Source organism: Mytilus trossulus, chromosome 12 (genome assembly GCF_036588685.1).
Source record: "Mytilus trossulus isolate FHL-02 chromosome 12, PNRI_Mtr1.1.1.hap1, whole genome shotgun sequence".
Classification (NCBI taxonomy): Eukaryota; Metazoa; Mollusca; class Bivalvia; order Mytilida; family Mytilidae; genus Mytilus; species Mytilus trossulus.
Genome location: NC_086384.1, coordinates 24,670,846 through 24,686,413, shown reverse-complemented (window position 1 = coordinate 24,686,413; position 15,568 = coordinate 24,670,846). Strand labels below are relative to the sequence as shown.

At 30.6% G+C, this 15,568-nt stretch overlaps 2 protein-coding genes across 3 annotated transcripts in view; one reads left to right on the top strand and one right to left on the bottom strand.

Annotated features, from left to right (window-relative positions):
* LOC134693447 (calsyntenin-1-like) overlaps positions 1–5,617 on the top strand; it is a 51,411-nt gene extending 45,794 nt beyond the window's left edge. For both annotated transcript variants that reach the window (XM_063554275.1, XM_063554274.1), the window contains exon 17: positions 1,299–5,617. In XM_063554275.1, coding sequence (XP_063410345.1) covers positions 1,299–1,469 — 171 coding nt within the window. In that variant the 3' untranslated portion in view covers positions 1,470–5,617. The remainder of the gene's footprint in view (positions 1–1,298) is intronic.
* Positions 5,618–11,123: 5,506 nt separating this feature from the next.
* On the bottom strand, positions 11,124–13,714 carry LOC134693233 (GM1b/asialo-GM1 oligosaccharide-binding R-type lectin-like). Its single transcript, XM_063553977.1, has 2 exons — positions 13,662–13,714; positions 11,124–12,035 (listed from the first exon to the last, which is right to left on the bottom strand). Exon 2 carries the CDS (start codon positions 12,005–12,007, stop codon positions 11,612–11,614), a length of 396 nt encoding a protein of 131 aa, XP_063410047.1. The 5' UTR covers positions 12,008–12,035; positions 13,662–13,714; the 3' UTR covers positions 11,124–11,611.
* Positions 13,715–15,568: the final 1,854 nt, after the last annotated feature.

Here is a 15,568-nt window from a genome sequence, read left to right as displayed (position 1 = left end):
AAAGCGAGACTAAGCGATCCTACTTTCCGTCGTCGTCGGCGGTGTCAACAAATATTCACTCTGTGGTTAAAGTTTTTGAAATTTTAATAACTTTCTTGAACTATACTGGATTTCTACCAAACTTTGACAGAAGCTTGTTTATGATCATAAGATAGTATCCAGAAGTAAATTTTGTAAAAATAAAATTCCATTTTTTCCGTATTTTACTATAAATGGACTTAGTTTTTCTGCAGGGAAACATTAAATTCACTCTGTGGTTAAATTTTTTAGAATTTTAATAACTTTCTCCAACTATCCTTGGTTTGTAATAAACTTGGACAGAAGCTTGTTGATGATCATAAAATAATATCCAGAAGTAAATTTTTAAAAAATAAAATTCCATTTTTTCCGTCTTTTACTTATAAATGGACTTAGTTTTTCTGCGGGGAACCATTACATTCACTCTGTGGTTTTTTAAATTTTAATAACTTTCTTAAACTATCCTGGGTTTGTACCAAACTTGGACAGAAGCTTATTTATGATCATAAGATTGTATCCAGAAGTAAAGTTTGTAAAAAGATTACTCCGTTTTTTCTGTAATTTAGTTTTAAATGGACTTAGATTTTCTTACAATCATAAAATAGTAACAAGAGGAATATTTTTATTGATTTTTTTCCTCATTGTTGTTAAGCCTGAGATTTACAGCAAAAATAGGCGAGACACTGGGTTCCGCGGAACCCTTACAATTTTTTTCAAAATTAAAGAATGTACTTTAATGAAGTTGAAAACAAAATCTATAATTAACAATTGATTCTATAAGTCAAATGAGCACTAGTTAAGGAACAAAATAACCTAAAAATATTGATGGAGCTCCTTTTCGAGATACTTGAGTTTTAAAAACTACCATGGAAAAGTCTGACTCTTACCTAACAGGCCTGTAGCCAGGAATGTCCAGGGGGGGGGGGGGGGTTCGTTGGACTCACAAACTCCACTTTAACAGTCACAATTCGAACAGAACATTAACCTTAACAGTGCTTATTTGTTTTCACGGGTGGTTTGTCCGAACCCCCCTGGCTACGTACGGGTATGCCTAATACATTATATTTGCATTGGTAATTATATTTGGGTCTCCAATCGAAGGAAAGAAATCTAGAATCTGCTTTAATTTTGGTAAATGACCTCTATCGAGATATTGAAGTCTTATATGAAAAGGAAAAACCAAGGAGTCCAAACATTTGACACAAATTCCCAAACCTCACCTTAGTACATTCTTAAAACCAACAACTGCCTCCTACCAATATTTTATTATATTTTCTCAGGTATTTGATTATGAAGAAGAAGTCAGAAAGCCATTACAGGATGACAGTGATTCAGACGATGACATCAGTAGTTACCATGACAACAGCGATAGCTCGGGTGAGGAGGAGGAAACAGAAAGAAAACAGAAAATGGGCGACTTAGAGTGGGACGATTCTACAATGTCCATTTAAATACTGTTACATTGTTTTGTTGAACTGTTATCAGCATATTGAGAAATTTGTAATCTTTCTTTTTAAACCATGTGAAAGTTTTATTATTATATAATTTGTTCACTTTTTGGGCATTGGGTACAAAAACGAACAAAGTGCACAATTTTTGTTGAAGTTTAACGGTAAGCTGTTGGATTGTTTTTTACAATTAAGATAAGATTATGTGAAGGTCAGTTGAAAAAAATGTCCTATATTTAGCAATGAACTTGTTTTGAATGATTAATGGTGCTTATTGTTTGTACTTATTCACAACTATTTTATTCATTCAAACAATTCATGTTAAATTGGAATGAAAAGGAAATAAATTCTTTGCCATATGTATTTCAAAACATCCTTGGACATAACTCGTTGACATTTCAATTTTTACTATGGTTTACATTGTCAAAATGATAAATCAGGAACAAATTTATTTGCCAGAGTAAAATAATGGTGGAAAATATCTACAAAGGCATAATGCTATATGTATAGTGTTAAATATTTTATGCTTTCACACAATGGTTTTATAAAAAAGATTTTTGGGAGGGGGAGGGACAAATTTGAATTGTTTTTATAAAGAATATTTTTATCATTCATTTTTATACATTTCATAAATCATAATTGAATCATAAAATATATATGTGTTGCACATCATTATATGTTACAATAGAAAACTCGCTTGTACATATGCTTTCTTTTCAAAGCACACACTATGATAACGCCTGTATTTGGTCTATTTTCAGGTGCACCTATTTTCACAACTTATGTCCAAAGCTCATTAAAAGTTCTCAAATATTGTGAATTTCAATACTTATTTAATGTACTACCCTTGAAAAGAACTTTTAATTAAGAATTTTGTGAAATGAAAACTGCTAAAACAAAACAAAATACAAAGAAGTTTTGGATATGTTTTAGACTGAGTTTTAGATAGAATCATATGAAGCAAACACATCAGTTTTGGAAATGAAATTGTACACTACCAAATTTAAGAATGATGGTAACAGCAAAGTCAGAGATTAGCTCTTATATGGTTTGAACAAAGTTCCACATGTATATAAAGAGACTATCGATAGGATAAGGTTGATCTTTTGAATTTTTCAGCGGAAATTGTATTTTTCACAGTTTGTGCTTTGAAAATTTGTACATTAGAGAAACAGAGAGTACAATTATCTATATATCATTTTATTTATTATAGTGCTTTAATTTTTTTTTGTAAATACTTATTGTTCAGAGTATGACTGATAAATATTTGTAAATTGTCTGTTTCACATATGATTTGTCTGTTGAGGAAGGGGAAATAATGCTGCAAAAAATTCTACGTGTAAATTACATGTTTATTTATATCATTTAGTATTCATTGTTAAAGATGAATACTTATAAGGACTGTTGTGTGTTTAGTCAAAGGCATTTGACATTGTAAGAACTCCATAACTAGTCAGTGAATCACTTTATAAATAAATATTAGTTATATATTTTATCAATTTAAGAAAATGATTTAATATTTAAATAAAAGGCAAATATAACTTCAAGACAACAGTGCTGAAAACTAACTGATACCTATTTAAAAAAACAGTGAACCAGTAATTTAACTTTTGAAGGTATGACAACTTAAAAAAAAAAAGTTGATTACATAATTATAAATGGAAATTAAAACAAAGAAGAGCACAGCAGCATAATGTTTTCATCAACGATTTTTTTTATTATTGTTTTTATCATTGTTTCATAACATTTCCAAGTTTTTTCTTATGTACAACGTAAGAATTCAATAACCTTTTTTCTTAAAGATGGGTGATCACTTAAACAGTATCAATATAACTGAAAATGATGGGTGTTAAACAATTTAACTCTGTTAAATTTACAATATATAGTAATTACGGTTGTAGCTCAAATCCTCTTGGAGCTCTTATGCTTATAAAAATATCAAAACCTATCCTAACACTCATAAAGAAACAAATCAACTATTGATATAAGAACAACATAACTAAAGCACTTCATTTGTGTTTTTTTCGATCACGTTGATTATAAAAAGTACAATCTAAAAGTAAGATTTAAAATCCCTGTATAGATTAAACTTTTATAATAATAAATTTAAATCAGATGGGAATGCTATTTTTAGATTTTAGTTTTGTTTTAATTGCTCACTTATCTCTCAGAAGCAATGAGCGGCAATCAAAATTTTTATCTTTTGTAAATAATTTCCAGGAACACATTCCTCACAAATGCAGAACTTGTTAAGGTGTAAAATTATATAAAAAAGTTTAATAAACATATCAATTACTTTTGCTTTACATTCCTATGTTTTATTGCTTCATAGATTTTAGAGCTATTGAGGAGAAAATTTGATTATAGGTATTATTGAACTTTAGATAGTATACTGCATGCAACAATGAATTGTTTAGGAATAACAATAGAGACGGATTTTGTATAGAAGTGTGCAATAATTTTTCCAATCTTTATAATGAATTTTGCTATAGGCAAAATAAAAAAAAAAGTTGAATTCAAAGAAAAAAATATTTCCACTTTGAATAGATATAAGTAGATAATGTCAATATACTTTTAAACTGCATTGATCAGGATAAACTATCCAATTTTTCTGACATTATTTTGTCTTGTTTTTTACTTCCTTATAGGGACAACTTAGACTTGATTGAAATAAATAACATTTATACATAAATCATTGTTAATGTGATAATTGTTCAGTGTTGTGACTTTTGTGTATTTTTATTTGTTTTGTGTACATTGTTTTAACAGGTTGTTTGTAAATAAAATATAACCACTGGCACAGTGGTGGGATAAAATTTGATATACTTACCATAACCCAATTTTTAACTTCTTCTAATGATGTTTTTATTTTCTTAAACTAGCATAATGACTTTTAAATTAATGAATTCCCGTTTTCTAATTATGATATATTGTCAGTCACGCTAGTAGGCGATTTATTTGATAAAAAATGGATAAAAATGTATACTGGCTTGACTGTTGATGCTTAATCAGAGTCAGAAAAAGGAAAGCTTTGGGATTTACTTGAAAAAGTATAAGCCATACAAACAAATTTTGTGAAAAGGAATTTTCATTTTATTTCCTTTCTTGTGCAATATATAGCTTAATACAAAACTGTTTTTATCTTAAAATGAAAGACACTTAATTCATTTTAGAAAGCAAGAGTTAGCTCCCATTTTTGATGAGTCATGGTTACATTTTATAGCATAATGTGCAGAAATGTCTTTCAGTTGCTTTGTCACAACTTAATCATAGAGACATTTGTTTTGAAAAGTTTGTTTGTTTTAAGCAGAGAAAACATTAAAAAGTGGAAATATTCCAGAGCTTTCTATTGAATTTAAATACATGCACTAATATACTTCCTAAACCTGTGTTATAATAAAAACTTAAAAATAGTTGATTACACTATTAATTTCAGATTTGTAAAACTAACACTTCTGTTTTCTGTCTTGAAAGATGATACCAAATTATTTGTGACATTTAAGTTTCTCTGTGTTTAAGGTATAAGGTTCCTTCAAAATCTGTGTTTCAGATTTAATTTTTTACTTGTTAGATTTTATCCTTGTACCAAATAAAGTACCAAATTATAGAAAAACCTCATTGGAAATTATATAAGATATGTCTATTTTTACAGTAATAGGTGCCAGCTATTTTTGTTACTGGTCAAGTTATTTTATTTTTAGCTTACAAATTGCCATAATGAAATAAATGTTTTTTTGAAGACAGTTTTATAGCCTTCTTTCTGTTAATATTTTAAAATAAGTTATCTACCTCCCCAATACTTGTAAAAAGCTAGAGATATATGATTACTTTCAAGCTGTATTGATTTGAATTGCTGTAGAGCAACAATTGAAAATTTTAAGTGGACAAAACCAAGCCATGACCTCTATGTTACTAACATGATTGATTTTATAAGCCTGTTCAATTCGTTGTAGGGAAAAATTTCAGATCAATATAGTTTAATTTATTTGAGAGGTTAATTCTTTTACTAAATAATGATAATGATGAAATTCATTATTTAAAATTATATTTGAACTGTTTCAAACAATGAAACATGTACATCAAGAAACAGTACTTTTAAATTATTTTGATATTGATTTTGGCCAAAATTGCTCAATTGGCCTCTTTCTTTGCAGAATGTGAGTGTTGTAAAAGGTTATTCTATTACCATGTTAGACCATATATATAACTTATTTTCACACAATGGTTTTAATAGTTCTGTAAAATAAAAAGAAGAAAAAAATAATAATGAAAATAATAAGTCTGTATGGAGCTGTTTTAGTTCTGACTGATTTATCAATCAAGGCACTTCATATAAATATTAGGTTCAATATGGTATACCAGCTGTTGTTGACAGGATGTACATCTTTAGAATGTGTGTGTCTTCCTGTTTCAAATAAAAAATACTTTACAAAAATTTGTGTCTTTTTGTATATTACAGAATTACAAACTCGATTGGAGATTGATTGTTGCTTGCATAACTCCAGTTACAATTATTAAGTGCTGAATTATATTTAAAGGAAAAATGGAAGCAATTAGTAAGTTTGTTTGTCAATCTAAGCTCACCAAACTGCACATTGATAGATTGTAATTGACATATCCATTGATAAGCCTGAACAATTAGAATTACATTCTTCTATGTAAAGCAGCACATACCCTGTTTTTATGCCCCATTTACAGGCATTATGTTTTCTGGTCTGTGGATCCGTCTGTCCGTTCATCCCGCTTCAGGTTAAAGTTTATCAGCAAGGTAGTTTTTGATGAAGTTAAAGTACAATCAACTTGAAACTTAGTAAACATGTTTCCTATGATATAATTTTTCTAATTTTAATGACAAATTAGAGATTTTATCCTATTTTCACGGTCCACTGAACATAGCAAATGATAGGGCGGTTGGGGAATACGTCTACTGTGGACACATTCTTGTTTTGTTGGGGTTTGTTTGGCAAAGTCCGTTGCTTACTATGTTGTGTGTTGTGCTCTGTTGGTTGTTATACCCCTGCTTTAAAAAAGGGGAGGTATACTGTTTTACCTCTGTCTGTCCGTCCGTCAGTCAGTCCGTCCCATGAAACTTTCGTCACATTTTTCTCAGGAACTACAATACAAGGATTTATGAAATTTGGTTTCAGGGTTTATCTAAGTCAGCTATACCGTGTGATGCGTTTTCAGATTGATCACTTGACAACTTCCTGTTTACCGAACACTTGTATGATTTTACACATGATAGCCAAGTTGAAAATGTTCGTCACATTTTTCTCGGGAACTACAATACAAGGATTTCTGAAATTTGGTTTCAGGTTTTATCTAAGTCAGCTATACCGTGTGATGCGTTTTCAGATTGATCACTTGACAACTTCCTGTTTACCGAACACTTGTATGAATTTACACATGATAGCCAAGTTGAAAATTTTCGTCACATTTTTCTCAGGAACTACAATACAAGGATTTCTGAAATTTGGTTTCAGGATTTATATAAGTCAGCTTTACCGTGTGATGGGTTTTCAGATTCATCACTCGACAACTTCCTGTTTACCGAACACTTGCATATTTTTACACTATTAATATTATCCACTTGCGGCGGGGGTATCATCAGTGAGCAGTAGCTAGCAGTTTCACTTGTCTTTTCTGTTTTCTATGGTGTTGTCTGTTTGTCATCGACTTATGAGTTTTGATATACCGTCTGTTTCTTCTGCTTTGCTTTTACCACTTCAAAAGCTTTTGATTATTTAGATCTAAAGATGTCAAAATGGAAAAAAGGATTTCATGCATCCGTTTGGCATACATTTGTGCTACAAATTAGTAGAGCTCCATAATTCGGGAAAGACTAAACATAAAACCAAACTTGTGAAGATTGACTTTTGATTTGTTTAATTTTGTCAAGCAGAAAAAAAAAAACAGTTCGCAAAGTTTTGTCCATATATTTATGTCATCTTTACCTTTCTACAGACTGGTCTTATCTCGCCGGATTTAGATTTTTCAGGTATTTATTTTTAGGATAAATCGTTAAGTACTTTTGATCAAATATCAATGATAATATTTTATCAAAAGTAACTAGTGAATTGTATGATCGTTTCTTCTCCTATTTTTTATATGCTGAACAAAAGGACATATCCATCTCCTGTTTTGCATGAGTTCGATTATTTATTTACCTGTCCACCAGGCTTGTAATTTGATACGTCAGAAGTGCATTTCGTCTACATTAGACCCATAAATGACGCTCAGATCAAAATGGTTAGAAAGCCAAACATGTATAATGTTGAAGTGCATCGAGGACACAAAATTCCAATTAATAAATCTCATCCTTCTTTAAACTTGTTTTAATCTCAATTACATTTTCCAATATTTTCTGAATAATATTAAAGCCGAAGGCACATGTGAAGATCTTCCTTATAAAATAATGATGTTTTGAGGCAAGGCAAGATTTGTGTAACACAATTCAAACATATCCCTGTTCATCGATGCAAGTTTTAGTTCCATCCCTATCTTCATGATTAATAAAGTGTTTTTTATGACCCAACAACAAACTTGGCCCCGCAAATAGTAATGAGTTGCAGATCAAGTTTAAGTTTCGTTCTGCGCCACATATTTTTGCCGAAATTAAGTGCTTTTGACCTTGATAAGTTGTTCAAAATCACAGTTATTCGTTTTTTTCTTTCTAAAATCCTTTAAACGTTGGGCTGATTTTTAATGTGTGAGTTAACCTTGATGAGTTATAGATCAAGTTTAAGTTTAGTTCTGCTCCGCTGATTTTTGCCAAAATTAAATGTTTAAGATTTTGAAAAATGTTAAAATCACAGTTATACGGATTTTTTTATATGCCTTCAAATTTTGTGATGATTTTTTACAAGTGAGACTACCATCATGTTTGTGTCCCCATGTGTTGTTGAAATTGCAGATTTTTCATCTTTTTGAGATGAGGCAATTCGTGTCATTCCGAGACATCAAGTATATTTTACAAGCCAAGTTTCTGTTTATCTGGTTTTGATGATGGATATAAGTTGGCTGAAAAAAATCCCTCTCAATGGCTTTTTCCTTTCGACAAAATTTTCTGGTATTATAAATTTGTTTCTTGTTTGTTTATAATCGTCGGAAATTTTTTTCGGATAGTAAGATCCCATATCCTAAGAAAGTGTTCGCTAATGTCACAATTTGTTACGAAGAATTTTAGTTTCAGCTAAAACCTTTAACTTGGGGCAATTGATCCTTATGAACCAATTATATATCCTGTTTTCCGCTTTTATATGTAGACAATAACTTATTTTCCTTACAATTTTGGTGGAAGTTAATTTGTTGTAGAAGATCTTTCAATTTTGTTTGATACTGACTTAATTGACCCAAATTTAAACTTTTCACTGGGTGGTACAATTTTTTGTATATATTGGATGATCATAATTTTAATCATTGAATTGTATTATGTTTTATAACTTGCGCAGGATTATTTTAAGAAAGTGACCAATAATTGCATTTAATATACCTTTATCCTGTGATGAAGCAAACAAAACTGTTGCAGAATATTTCAGAGTTATTTCTCTTTGCTAGTTATTTTTCGACTTTTCTATGAGTGTTTTGCATACTGGTGATTTTTTGGGGGTATTTTCCCTTTTTTGCCATGGCGTTGTAGTTTATTTTCCACTGATGAATTTAAATGTACTTTTGGTGTCTTACAGGTTTCTTAAAGAGTAGTATAAACTCATGTTATGTGTGAATCATAGATTATTTTATATGTGTTCCACAATAATGCCATAATCTAGAGGCAATATCAGTTACCAATGTTCAAAACTCATATACACAAAATAATATACAAGTCAAGTGTTAGCAAACACTGTTTTAATCGTATCAACTAAAAAAGGGATGATATCAGATGGCCAACAGGGAAAGGGTATCCTGCTATGTGTGTTGATCAATTGCCATGCGAATCTATGCCATAAAACTTCTAAACATGTTTTGTCTTTTCAGGCCGTTTTCCATGATTACTCATCTGAAACAGTTTTTGTTAGATTCACAGTCCACTTAGTAGGATAATACACTAGCGTAACGTATACATTGAGATATGTACACATCGTATGATGAGACAGGGGTATGTTTCTGCCGGGAAACGTAAAGAAGACAATTGGAAATTTGGAATCATCGTACAGTCTTATTGAATTATTGATTTATTGATGTTTGTTGTTTAACGCCACAATTAGCCCTTTTAGCTATACAAAGACAGTCAGTTTTTTCTGTAGAGCTGGATGTCGGATTTCCCGAAGAAAACTACCAACCGCTGTCAATGTTTTTCGACTAATAACAGAGCGAACACAACTGCAACGTTTGGGTGTGCTTCCTCGGTGTTGACAGGCTAGCGGTACAGAAGATGATAAAATATTTATATAACTCATCCACAGAGAACCACATTAAGTAATTCATTTGTGTCACTATCGAGGAAAATATTAATATATCAATCAGATCGTCTAGTTTCAGTAATTTCCTTAACATTAAGTTCACTGGGATAAATGCGACGCAGGCACTCAATGAAAAGTGGCAGAGCACCATCAATATATTAGAAAGTGTTCTTAAAGAACTTTGTAAAATGTGGCGTTTTGAAGGTTCTGCATAAATTTTGCTTTATATGAGTGCATTAACCAAATTAGCCAGCAGAGTTGTACAACCTGTGAACCAGTTAGTTCGTATATGAGGAAATGATAGGATATGTATAGGACTGTTTATAACCAATTAAACTTATGGCGTGCATTGTAATAAATTATATTGAGACGAGAGAGAAATCGTATTCTTAGCTAATCACAGCTTGGATACCTTTTATGTCAATAATATATGGTATAATATGCGACTGTCATACATGTGAGAGGTTTAGGTAGCTTGAACGCCAGGTTTAATCCATCATTTCATAAGAAGTAAATGGGTGCACCAAGTCAATTATAGTATAAAACGACAGTAGTGTTCATTTGTGAGATGTGTTGAGCCTTTACTTCTGCCATTTGATAAATGACATTCTGTTTTGATTTTTCCTTTGAGTTTTACTTTTTTATATAAAAATATAGCTTTGGTTATAAAACTCAGAGTGCTTCCTGCTAGAAAATTGTCACGTAAGTTCAGGTGAGCAATTCAAATGCTACATGTGATAGTTGAAAAAAAATGAAATTTAAAATTTATAAAATATTGGTATCTAAAAAATGGAATTTAAAATTCGAATTGTGTGTTGTATTTAATGAAGTATTTATAAACATCTAATCCTTCTACTTATGTGTTGTCAGTAGATTTGTTGCAGTGTGAGTCGTTTAGTTAATAAAAAAGCCTTATCACTTTTTTTTTATTCAACGGCATCACACGTACATTAAGAAAAGGAATTTTGTTGTATTGGAGATTTTTAAAAATTAGATAGCAAATACAAATTTATAAACGCGTAGAATTGAAAACAATAGAAATGAGAATTTCAAATACTATTCGGTATTGTTGTCAATCTCGTGCAATGAAGTAAGCTTTAGAAGGTCATTGAAATGGCAGCTTTCACAAAAAGCATATGGAATTTAAAATATAAACCACAACTCAGGTATTACAATATATCTTTATAGCAAAATTACACCCATGAGGGTCAAGCAATACAATGAAACAATAATTTTACAATACCACTTATTTGTCCCAATGAAGCTGAGATCTTCATAAACGTATTTCATGTAAATACTAACTTTTCTAGAAAGGAATAGTAATATGATTTATCTGTTCAACCGTTCTTGCCACTCACAAAAAGATGCTGACTATTTTTGAAGTGAGGCTAAAATTGCATCATAACATTATTTATAACTTCTTAATGTTTTATTATTAAAACAACCTATCTCATACAAATGATATGAAGACTGTTTTGGAAATTTCGAATGTATGAACAAACGTTTTGAATATTTATTTTTTAAATCAAAAATATATTTTATCCCACAGAAAACATAAACATTCGAAGCAAAGATCTTTAGAATAGACGGAACTAAAATAAAATTCCGTTACAATAATCCCAATGATACGTACAGCAATTCTGTTCAAAACACATTTGAAAAAAATTTAAAAAAATTAACAGCCTTTATTATGTCCCCGACAATGATAAAACAAAAGATTATTCGATATATTACAAAAAAAGTAATTCAATCACTTTTTCTTATTAGTAACCACACTTGATCATCATTTTCATCCCCACTTCCGTTTAGTTCGTCTTCCTCAGCAGCATAGAACACGTTGTCATTGTATACTTTATTAATGATGCGAACAAAGCCTTTACTATCGCCGTCTTCTTCAAAAACCCAGAGGGAGTTGTCACGAGCAACATCCGTCATCGACAATGCGCAGCCGTCATAACATAAATGCTTCCGGTCTCTTACGATGGAATAAAAACCGTTAGATTTCTTTGATATAAACCATAACTGATCTTCAAACATCTCTCCGTCAAAACATCCAAGCTCCTCTCTATCATCGTTATAAAATAACCGGAATCCATTCAGCTTGTTCTGAATAAAGTATTTCCCTGCAGTAACATCAACCATGGTTTGTTGTTTGTCTGATTTAGGTTACCTGAATTGTATTATAACAATAGAAAATATTGATGAATGTTATAAGACATGAAAGACGAACATGTAAGTGAAAATGAATATCATATGCATATTATCAAAACACCTGGTTTCTGATCGATTCAAATTCTTCACCAGAATTTTTTAAGCTCTTTTCAGAAAACTAAATGCCACGGATTTAAGAACCCACGGACATGTTACTTTTGCCAAATCCGCAAAGATTTATACCCACGAAAAAAGTACTTTCTCAGAATATAACGTATTTATAATACAGAGAATAATGGATTTGGTTTACCTCAAATACGAATTAAACAGGACCAAAACAATCAACTGGCTTGGGGTACAACATTCTTTAATAAGTAACCAGTTGCCAACATGAAATTTGTATATTCTTTGCTTCGGTAAACATTGATAGATTTTCGTGAAAAAAACCCAAGTAGTAATTTCATAATGTAATTTTATAGACGTAGGGATTTTCCGTTTTCAATTTTCCTCGTAGTTTAGTATTTTAGTGATTTTCCTTTTTATAAAATAGCACGTAAAATAGTTCAAATTGATACCACACAAAGTTACACAAACACAGTCTTGGAATGTACCATTACCTTATTCATAAAAAGTAATCATACGATGTGTGCATATTTCAATTTATACGTTACGCTACTGTAAAGGGTCAAGTCGAAAAAAACTGAACTTAGAGGAAAATTAATTCGGAAAGTCCATAATGAAATAACAAAACGTATCAAAAAACGAATGGACAAGAACTGTCATATTCCTGACTTGGTACAGGCATTTTCAAATGTAGCAAATGGTGGATTAAACCTGGTTTTATAGCGCTAACCCTCTAACTTTGATGATAGTCTCATCAAATTCCGTTATATTTGCATTGATGAGTTAACTAAACAGACACAATAAATATTATAGTCCAAATATTGGAACATCAGTCATCATCGTGTAACAATTTTAAAAGGAACAAGTTAACAGAACACAGAAACATCTATCTACAAATACATTCATTGATTTGCGTGTCTGATGTCAGAAAATTTTATATATTTGTCGTTCAATGTACGTACAAACAATTTTGAAATTTCACATAGGCATACGCACATTATCATCTCCATATACTCTGAAAAAATATTTTTGCAAAGGTTCAGGGAAGATTTCCATGTTTAAAAGGAAACTAAGACATTCGTCACAAAATTACCGAACTAAAAGGTAAAATCAAAAAGTTAAATCACAAAAATACTGAACTCCGAGGGAAATTCAAAGCGGAAAGTCCATAATCAAAGGCATAATCAAAAGCACAAACACATCAAACGAATAACCATCAAATGTCATATTTCTGACTTGGTACACACATTTTTTTTATGTAGAAAATGGTGGATAGAACCTGGTTTTATAGCGCTAAACCTCTCACTTTGATGACAGTCGCATCACATTCCGTTATATTGTCAAAAATAGTGCAGTCTAATAAAACTCAAAACATTGAAAGAAATTCTGTCTTTACACACCAATATATTGGTTTTGTATAAAATGCAGGAAATCAAAGACTTTCATTTAAATTCACACATTAACGTATATGACGGTCTATTGGTGTTGTACATGTTATAAGTAATTAGGGATATATATTTACCTGATACGGTCTAAGACGATACTTGATGAAAAAGCAGAAACAATTATGACGGGTCTTCAAATGGAAGGAATCTTTAGTTAAGGAGTTTTTGACATATGGGCACATATTGTAAAATACTGAATTACAAATAAATACAGTTATAGACAAAACTATTAATAAGTGTTTAGTACGACATTCATAAGGTATCGTTTTATGATAATGTTTGTTTACCGCTTATGTAAATTGAAAATAATTGCAACAGCCATATGTTACAACTGATTACTTTTAAGTTAATTCAATTACTTGTCGTCTTAATTTGTCATAATGACATCAAAAGAGATTGCAATCAATAAATAAATGCAATCTATAAAGGGCCTGAAAATAAATAGTGTCAAACCATTCAAACTGGAAAACCAGCGGTCTAAACTATATAAAAAACGAGAAACATAAACGAACCTTATCAACAAACGACGAACCGTATCAACAAACGATTTTTTTTTTACTGAACATCAGATTCCTGACAAGTATAAACTCATTTGCAGATTTAAACGTTTACTGTTACTGGTAAACTGAGCACATTCACCGGTGACATTACTGACAACAAAAGAGAAAAATATTACTAATTAAACTTCAATTTTTATTCTTTGATAGTGAGCATATGGCCGAATTATTCTAGTTCATAAAAAGTAAGGGAACAGCATGGTATCATATCAACTTTAAATTCATCTAGTTATTTTATACAGTTGTTATTTGATGAATATAAAACTAAAAATCTATTCGAAATCCATTGCTAAATGTTCTGTAATTTCACATGCATGTATGTGACGCACTACAATCATACCCTAGTATTTTATCATGAAATGATAATCAATTCATATTGGTAGTGTTAAATTTCTGAATTTTATGTGTCATTAAACGAGTATCAATATAAATATAGCATGATCTTCAAAATTCATTTCCAACGAACTCACTTCAACTTTTAAATTTGACGTATTAAATAATAAAATAATCACCGGAATAGAAAAAAGTAAATAATGCATGCGATCGTAATACAGTTTGAGCATTTCGTGCGTATTTAAGGATTAGGCGCCATATTATTACCATAGAGATAACCTCCAAAGACTATTGTTGGCAATTTGACCCGATATAAACATAAAAATAACTAGCCAAACAAGTACGTTCAATCATATAATGATCATTTATCTGGTCGCATTGACTAAATTTCACGTTATAGGTTTACATAAATGTTTATCGTTCGGACTGTATAAGAAAAAAACAATTATCATTAACTATAGCATTGAATAATTACTTTAATCTTTTCATCACGCTTTTAAATCAATATTTTGCTTTTATTTATCATTTAATCTTACTTTTGTGTAAATCATGGCAATCATTGTTTTCTCCTGATAGTACACGGAAGGCATTGTTCTTATAGATTATCGTTGATCATCACATTGAGATTGATTTTGTCGCGGAGAAAGAGAGAAAAGCAATCGAGTTGAGATGACCAATGATAATCTGTTAATCGCTATTTCACATATGACGACGTTGTTAATTTCGTTGACAACGGGCACGTGCGCTCTTAGTTTCTAGCGATAGTTTTTCAAATCACTCTACTGTGCCGAGAAAGGAAATTATCAGTCAGTTAGATCAAAGAAAAATTTCGTATAAGAGCGATAAATTCAATTTTATTAAAACCTGTTGTTTTTAAGTGTGAAATTATATTCCTATATGGTACTTTTTTTTTTATCAAAATAGATATAAAACATACTGCATTAATTAATTGATAAAATCTTTCATGAGATTAAATCAAATGTTATCTTTCATTTCCATAGACATTTGTCACAAGAAAGATAATCAGATACCGATGATTGTGAAAACTCATTAATTATATTAAAAGCCTTCAAAGTAAAATTAGTCTATGCCAT

What these genes read in the sequence shown, in the direction of transcription:
- LOC134693233 (XM_063553977.1), bottom strand. Translation starts at nt 12,007, where the DNA reads ATGGTTGATGTTACTGCAGGGAAATACTTTATTCAGAACAAGCTGAAT.